This window comes from Aquarana catesbeiana, linkage group LG02, assembly GCF_042186555.1.
Source record: "Aquarana catesbeiana isolate 2022-GZ linkage group LG02, ASM4218655v1, whole genome shotgun sequence".
Taxonomy (NCBI): Eukaryota; Metazoa; Chordata; class Amphibia; order Anura; family Ranidae; genus Aquarana; species Aquarana catesbeiana.
The window spans coordinates 692634581-692643492 of NC_133325.1; the positions used below are offsets into that span (position 1 = coordinate 692634581).

At 37.7% G+C, this 8912-nt stretch overlaps 1 protein-coding gene across 1 annotated transcript; it reads left to right on the plus strand.

The window, feature by feature from the left end:
* Nucleotides 1-1728: 1728 nt before the first annotated feature.
* CRYBA1 (crystallin beta A1) lies at nt 1729-8628 on the plus strand. Its single transcript, XM_073616825.1, has 6 exons — nt 1729-1869; nt 4174-4238; nt 5080-5198; nt 6079-6220; nt 7770-7912; nt 8275-8628. Exons 1-6 carry the CDS (start codon nt 1815-1817, stop codon nt 8420-8422), a joined length of 672 nt encoding a protein of 223 aa, XP_073472926.1. The 5' UTR covers nt 1729-1814; the 3' UTR covers nt 8423-8628.
* Nucleotides 8629-8912: the final 284 nt, after the last annotated feature.

The window sequence follows — 8912 nt, forward strand, 5'->3', positions numbered from 1 at the left end:
AAAAAGAAAAAACACACTTAACTGATGTAAGGGTATTATGAAACACTAAACTGGCAATGCAGGCCACAGCACTGTCACAAAAGGGAGTTCCCCATATGTTCCTCATATTCGGAAGAAACGTTCTTTGAGAGAAACAGAGCATGAAGGTCGGCGAGTATACCTTGCTGGAGCTATCAGCAGACACTTTCGTTTTGCCCTGAATAGGCAAAGTGATATTTGTCGTAACCGCTTGCCAACCAGTGCATGACAATATACGTCGGTACAATGGCATGGCTGCGCAAATGGGCATACAGGTACATCCCCTTTAAGACACGGCATTGTGGGCGAGCGACAGCCGCGTGCTCCTTGACATGCCCGTGAGACCCGCGGACTCGATGTCCACCAGTGTCCCGCGATCGTGTCACGGAGCAACAGAATGGGGAGATCCCTATGTAAACAAGGGTTTTACCCATTCTGCCTAGTGACAGGACCGAGATCTACTGCTCCCTGTCATCGGGAGCAGTGATCACTGTCATGTCCTAGGTAGCCCATCCCCCCCACAGTTAGAATCACTCCCTAGGATACATTTAATCCCTTGATCACCCCCCTAGTGTTTAACCCCTTCCCTGCCAGTGTCATTTACACAGTAACCAGTGCATTTTTATAGCGCTGATCGCTGTATAAATGACAATGGTCTCAAAATAGTGTCCACCATAATGTCGCAGTCACAATAAAAATCGCAGATCGCCGCCATTACTAATAAAATGCCATAAACCTATCCCTTATTTTGTAGACACTATAACTTTTGCGCAAACTAATCAATATACGCCTATTGCAATTTTTTTTTACCAAAAATACGTAGAAGAATACATATCGGCGTAAACTGAGGAAAAAAATTGGGGTTTTTTTATATATTATTTGGGGGTATTTATTATAGCAAAATGTAAAAAATGTTGCTTTTTTTTCCAAAATTGTCGCTCTTTTTTTGTTTATAGCTCAAAAAATAAAAATCGCAGAGGTGATCAAATACCACCAAAAGAAAGCTCTATTTGTGGGAAAAAAACGTCAATTTTGTTTGGGTGCAACGTCGCATGACCGTGCAATTGTCAGTTAAAGCGACGCAGTGGCGAATCGCAAAAAGTGCTCTGGTCAGGAGGGGGGTAAATTCTTCCAGAGCTGAAGTGGTTAAAGTATATCACCTTTTTAATCTGAAATATTTCGAGAAGCTATTACAAGTAAGTTTTTACTTTTGGAAATTACAGTGAACTTGTGTTTGTCCATGCAGGGTAAACAGGTTCATGTATAATTTGGCTCAAGGAGTATCTAATGCATATGTTCACTTACCCCCACTCCTAGTTTACTGGATTGAACTGATTTTCATGACTGAGATAACATCCTACACAAACTATAGAAAAAAACAAAATATAAAAAAAAAATTCTGATTCTTAAATAAGTAGATAAATGATCTCAAAGAATGATGCCTATAGACACAATAATATGTGTCGATGGAGGTTATCCTGAAATTGGTAGATAAATGATCACAAAGAATGATCCCCATATAACAGATGTTATTCGGAATATATACTGTATATATTTTCATATATTTATAAATGTAGTATGTCCAAACTTTTTATATATACAAAATGTATGCAAAAAGTGGTAGAAGCTGGACAGAGTAGTGAGGTCATAGATAGTGGCTCAGTCATGCAGATAGCAATATACAGGAGGCCTGGGATCAGCAGGGGACAATAGCGCAGACCGCATTGTGCTGACACGAGGTGAAAATCTGGCATTAAGACCTGTGGCTCATCTCCCTATATAAACCCTGTGAATGGATGGATGGAATAGGCGAGTGCCAGATGGAGATCCCAGCAGTTCAGACTGAGCGAGGTGAGTGCACAGCTCCATCAGGGACCCAGTTCCAGAAATGAAATTGCATTTATACAGGATCTAGTACTATACACAGAATAGGGAGTCTCTCTCAAAAAAAGATTCTACAGAGTTTGTATTTATGTTTCTCTGTTGAAAGCAGACATAGAAATACGTAGTCATAATTGGATAGTTCAAAATAATATTAGATGGAAGGAACATAAGGTGAAGTTAAAGATTTACAGATTACATATATAAATATAATTGCTAATCTTGGGGACACCCTAAAGTCATGTAACTACTGATATTCTAATTAGGTAAATGCCTAATGATCATTATGGACTATCTGTAATGTGACATTTGAAGCAAAGACTACTACATGTGCCAGGCTAAATGTATAGCTTGCTATGGTATCATTAAAACTCATACAGTGTATTGCTGAAAGCAACTACTGTAGTATAAATACCTAAATCCCTTTTCATGTCAGGCTCATGTTATCCCCTGTACAGCACCTTGCAGACTGACAGGGAGTGGCAGCACTAAGAGCTAATCAGGTGTGCCACATGCAAGGTATGTGCTGAAGGCTATTTAGTTTGTCTGAAAATTAAAACAGATCTTCACTGCATCTGAGCACCACAAACCAAAAACACTATTTAATTCCTGTTTTATATTTAAAGCAAACTTTATTTTGTTGAGTAATCACTTTGAAAAACAACCCCCTAGCAGTAGCGGTGCGTCCATAAGGGCGCACGGGCACCGCCCCCTCTCTGCGTATAATGGATAGATTCATGCATTGAATGAATCTATCCATGGCCGCTGTAGACACCCCCTATTCAGGGGTGCGGCTTCTTTTCAGTCACCGGGTGCCTGAATTATAGCGGCGGGAGTGTTTCTGATGCACCTGATTAGAGCCATAGGCTTCAAAATAGGTGAACTGCAAGCACAAAGCATTGCGCTCGCAGTTCACCCAGGTGGTTTAGCAAAGCAAATGAATATTATATATATATATATACACATTGGGATTGATTATTCCTCGAAAGGGTTGCAAATGATAGCGTGGTTTAGCTAAGTATCTGATAAATGGCATGAATGTTAGTAGAAATAAAAACCCATACATCACATTTTTTTACTAACATGCTTATATATGTATGTAGGGGAACCATGCACCCTTTTCATTAGTCGGAGAGCAATCAGAAGTTATTAAAGCACTAAAGGAGAATGCATGTCTCTCCATTATAGTTAATGAAATTTGTTTGAAAGATTGCAGCACACTGTCTTCATTATCCATTTGTAAGTACAGTAGCTGTGTAATAGTTAAGTTGAGCTGCAAGAACTGAAAAACCTTTAATATTTGTCTTCCTTATTCATTTCTGATACCGAGACTACTAACTGCCTGTTTTACAGTTCAGCCCTAAAATTTCACATCCTTAGGTATGGCATGGAGGCCAGTTTACAGATTTAACAGCAAAGTAAACACAGGCAGTCTGTTGCTACTGCTAATAGGATGATTTTTATTTTTTATTAAAAAAATAAATTATATATACACACACATAGAAATGTAGCTTAACCAATGTGTTGTGTTCTAATGTCTAGGATCTTAAAACCCATTTATTAAAACTTAAAGTGTATGTCAAGAAAAAAAACGTCAAGAAAAAAAAATAGTACATGTACATTTCTCCATGTTGTATCCCTTTAAAATGCAAGTACAAAAAACCCTGTTGATCTGCCAGAAATCCAGAGGGCTTCTAGATTTCTATTTGGTCTGACAACATGCATCAAAATTTCAAACAGTATTTTCAGCCTGGCCTGCTGGACTACAGAACTTCCCCTACCTTTCTCTTTCTTTTTCCACATACATACATTGATTTCTTTCACAGCAAAACAATACTGCTTCTTTGACTTTCAAGAGCCTGCCCACACACTGTGTGTAGTAAAAAAGGGCCCTCGAGAGAAGTAGTTTGAGGACGTGCCTACATCAATAGGACCTGCGCTTCTAGCTGCTGTCCTTGGAAGAATTTTACAAATCTGGTGATTATATCAAATTAAATAACAAATGCTGTTTCTCACTGCAGTCTGCAGTAACAGAGTAAAAAAACATAATGTGGGGACATGCTTAAAAAGGGAGAAAGATAGAAATTTGGGTAAAGTCTGGATATACACTTTAAATCTCTCTTGCTATTGCTGAAAACAGTTTTGGACACAGGATAGCGTAACATGCTGGAAATATAAATAACAGGTGAACTGGACATAGGATAACAACATCCCATTTTGCGAAAATGTGATATAAATGTTTTTTTCATTTTTCTTATTTTTTTTTTGTTGCAGAAGACATCACCTCTGAAAAAATGGCCCAGATCAACCCACTTCCTGTTCCTCTGGGACCCTGGAAGGTATCCAGATATTGTACACGAGGGAGAGCGAGTGGGGATAACAATAGCACAGTTATTTAAAATGAAAGAACACTGAGACTTCATGTAGATTAGATGTTCTGTATCTGGGTTTTATCCTGAACATGATCCAACACAGAGATCATGTTATAGTAGAGTATTACCAAAAATGACTAAAAAGAGCCACTTGTGTTTACTTTATTGTATTTCTTCTCGGCTGCTCAAAATAGTCTCTTTTGTTTGGCACCAAGAACAAGAAACCATGGGACCAGCAAAACAAAATATTCATTCATCATTCTTATCTGAATTTGTTTTAAGCAGAAAAAAGCCACAAAAACAGCATGTCACAAATCACATAACTGCATAACTATTAAATTGCAGAATCCATCATGAACAGCACCCTTAGGCTCCTGCTGGGGACAATGTGCTCAACTGCTTACAACAAAGATTACCCTTGAGACTTAGGATCTCCAGAGTTAGAAAGTGCATGCTAAACAGTGGACAGAGCAGCTACAGAGACAATGCAGCCATCCAACTAAAAGTGGAATTGTAAGTCCCAGCTTGGCAGTGTACTAGCAAACTGGAGGTAGCCCAAACAGTCTGCAGGGTATCCAACAAGGGAAGGTAGCCATCACCTGATCCAGCTGCAGGGAGATCAAGCATGCATACTTCTACACACACCATATTGATTCCAATGTAATCTTATCCCATTTATCGACACCCCACAACATTTATTCTTTGCATTACTATCAAATGCTGCTTTTTAATTTGATTTTGTAAATCCTGCCACAGGAATGATTATTAAGTCATGTGACAGTAAAATGATGGCTCTTTTTACTACCAGATTACAGTATATGACCAAGAGAACTTTCAAGGAAAGAGAATGGAATTCACCTCCTCCTGTGCAAACATCATGGAGTGCGGCTTTGATAACATTAGGTCTCTGAAAGTGGAATGTGGAGCGTAAGTATGGCTTCTAAGTGACTTCTAAGACTTCTTAGGTCATAATGCAGCCAAATACAACTTTATTAGTTTATTTCTAGAAGTGTTTTCTTACTACAGCTTGCTTAAATGAAAAACTGTAGATCACATGGGCATTTGTGATAAATACTAATATAAAATACAAATACTAGCTCAGGTGTTTGCTCAGCATCCTAATGTTTGCTCAAACCACAATAATCTTTTACTTATTTGGATAGTTAATATTGTGTCCTTTCAAAAATAAAGTTACATTTTAAAAACATTTAGTTAAAATATATTCAGACAAAGTAGGCCTAGGACTCCTTCCCATGGCCATCTTATAGCTTTGGCCTACCCTTGGCCTGATGTATGTAACGGTAGAACAGTTTGTGTTCTACTATGCAGCCGGGGAATACTCCATGTTGCCCTCAATAAAATTAAAGCTCAACTCCAGCAATTTTTTTTCGATAGAGTGAACGTGATTGGGTGTTCAGTGTAAACACAGCTTCACCACTTTGCTAGGTGAAAAGTCTATATTCCTTCAGTGAATCAACCCCATTGCCCATCAGAGAAACAGAATACATTAATTAATATTATGGGGTACTGTGTTGGTCAAAGCCCAGTGAATAATTCTGTTGGGTGCAGGAGAGGTTAGGAAGTGCTCATTAGGTCATAGGTAGGCTTATTTTGATATGGCATTCTATCTCTGTGAAAGCAGAAAATTATAGTTTAGTTTATTAATGATTTGAACACCATCCCTAAAAATGATTGTGGGAGGCCCTGTTCAAGTTCCGTGCCCTGTGGCATTCACTTGGACCTGTGGACAAGATAGAAATTGCTTACAACCCACATTTTACTTATTCCCCTACTTGTTTTCACACAGATGGATTGGATATGAACACACAAGCTTCTGCGGTCAACAGTTTGTCCTGGAAAGAGGAGAGTACCCCCGCTGGGATGCTTGGAGTGGCAGCAATGCCTATCACATTGAGCGCCTGATGTCTTTCCGCCCAATCTGTTCTGCTGTGAGTGTGCAATGGGGACTGTGGGTGCTTTGAGTGGATAGAAAAACATCTAAAGCAGGAAACATCTAGGCCTCTTAAAATATATTGTACTTTTTATCCTAAGATTATGAGTTTGTTAGAAGTTAGTTTTAAAGCCCAAATACTTTTAGGTTAAATCAGCTAAATATATTCCAGACATATCAAACCAATGGCCTCCTTATGACGCCTGCTGAGTCAAAGCTAAAACTCCTTAGTTAGCAAAGCTCATGCCCCTTGCTGATCGCTCTGACTGCTGGACCCCTGTAAAGAGACCACTGCTTACACACCTAGAACAAGATTTATCTACAGCATGCTGGCAAGCTTTTTGATTTAGGTTGTGGCTACTCTCAAAGGAAACAAACTGCGAGAGTTTGAACACCCTTTTATGCCCCTGGGATTTATTTAGTAGATTTAAACTGAATGTTCAACTGGAATTTAGGACAAAATAGTTCCATAATTCTTTGTTATAAATAGACATGTGCAGAAAGAAAACAATAGTTTAATTTCATTTCGTTATTTACATAAATTAGTTTACTTAAATTTGTTTCATTTGTTTTCGGAATTTGGTTCGTTTATTAATCTTCGAATCGAGTCGAAAAGTTCAATTCAAAAAGTTTTCTAATTAGAATAAAATAGAATAGAAAATAAAGAAATAGAATTTTTTTTTCTATTCTATTCCTTTATTTTCTGTTCTATTCTCTTTGGAAATTGGAAAACTATTCGCATTCAAAAAGTATTTGAATTTGAAAACTATTCGAAAACTATTTGAATTCGAATTTCCGAATAACGAAAATTTGTCTGAATTTTAATTCGGAATGAAACGGACCACACATGTCTAGTTATAAATGCCCTCATTTTAGCGGTATGGATGGGTGCCATGTAAACTAAGCTCTTAAGATGGTTTTAGACTGAGCTGTCATCTGCTACATCTAGTTTTTTAAAAATTACAGTTATGCTGAGCCCTCAAAATGGAGCCTGTGACAATTTAGATATGCTCTGGCAATTTCTGATATTTTTGAAAAAGACTATTTTAAATATATTCTCTGACTAGGAGTTCACCCATAAAGACGTCTTCTCCTTTTTTTTTTTTTATTAGAGTTTAAACCACCCTAAACTTAATACTATCCATGGTGTAATCCATCTTTGTGGTTGATTTGTTTCATTAATTTTGCTTTTTTTTTTTTTTTTTTACTAGTCCTTTTGCTGTATTTCTGCCAAACTTCGTTAAATTCATGTTGATACCACAACTTTCCATGTCAGAATTTTTTAAATTAGAGGAAAATCTGGTGGAGACAAGGTCAGGAGAAGTGCAATGACACAAAAAAGTGATTATATGGCCAGTGATTATATACATATGTTTACATATTGTTTGCCATGTGCATTCCTTTTTATTACTGCTTTAGATTAGTATTCATGAATGATACGCTAATACTCATGAAGATATGTTTCTCTTTTATCCCCCAGTGTTCTGTAGATTTACACATTATTCTCATTAAAACATTAATTAACATGTTTTATTTCCTCTATGCAGAACCATAAAGAATCCAAGCTGGTTATCTTTGAAAAGGAGAATTTCATTGGGCGCCAGTGGGAATTGTGTGATGACTACCCTTCTCTACAGGCTATGGGCTGGGGAAACAATGAAGTTGGATCCATGAAAGTTCAGTGTGGAGCGTAAGTACTAAGCACTAAGAAGAAACCAGGTTAGAGCTAAAAAAAAAAAGAAAAAAAAAAGAAAAAAAGAAGATATGAATTGGGAATGAATATGAAGATCAGGAAAGTCAGGGAAAAGTCAGAGTGATTTAAAGTAGGAAAGCAAGAAGGTCCACATGCCAGCTGGGAAACTAGTACTTCTGCCTCCATATTTCTATTATGAGAAGTTTATTTTAAATTTCCTTGTCTGGAAAAATGTTTGATATTTAAGTTAGAGGCAATGCCCAAATGTTTTAAAAAGTGCTCCGTGAAGGAATTCATTCTGTGTGCAAATGAAGAGGACTGCTTTTTGATATTAATGTATTGCACTCACTTTCTCACAGCTGGGTGTGTTACCAGTATCCCGGTTATCGTGGCTACCAGTACATTCTGGAATCCGACCACCATGGAGGTGAATACAAGCACTGGAGAGAGTGGGGATCCCACGCCCAGACTTTCCAAATCCAATCTATCCGACGCATCCAGCAATAAAAGGCCAAGACGCTCCTGTCACCTACCAATGCCGTGCTAGTGAGAGGTCACTGTTCACAGGCTTTCTGTGGTGCTACCATTCTCTTTTAAGGATAATCTAGCAGAAACAGAATTCTTTTGTTGTACTGTGAATGCATGTTGGGAAAATTACTTCTTAATTGTACCAACTGCGTAAATGAGAAATAAATGTAATTTAAAAAAAACGATATTGAAGATTTTCTTTCATTAACTGCTCTTGGGAAATCCCTAGAAACAAAGTCATTTTGTTCTTGAGAAATGTGTTGTAGATGCTGCAGCACCTGCTGACATTTTATATTGTATCAGATTCAGGCTTAGTTTTCCTTATCATGGTTGTGGAGTTAAGAAGAAAAATAATGGAAGTTACAAAGTTATGCTACAGCAGTGATTCTAAAATGTTATTGTTTTGGTGCTGACACAACTCAAGACTACTTGGAGCCCAGAACTAGCATGCTATAAAAGTATTGTGTTT

Bases quoted from the DNA above. Each gene is read 5' to 3' on its own strand.
- CRYBA1 (XM_073616825.1), top strand. From the start codon at position 1,815: ATGGATGGAATAGGCGAGTGCCAGATGGAGATCCCAGCAGTTCAGACT. The intron at 1,870-4,173 runs GTGAGTGCACAG...TTTTTGTTGCAG, and splicing joins AGCAGTTCAGACTGAGCGAG to AAGACATCACCTCTGAAAAA. The intron at 5,199-6,078 runs GTAAGTATGGCT...GTTTTCACACAG, and splicing joins CTGAAAGTGGAATGTGGAGC to ATGGATTGGATATGAACACA.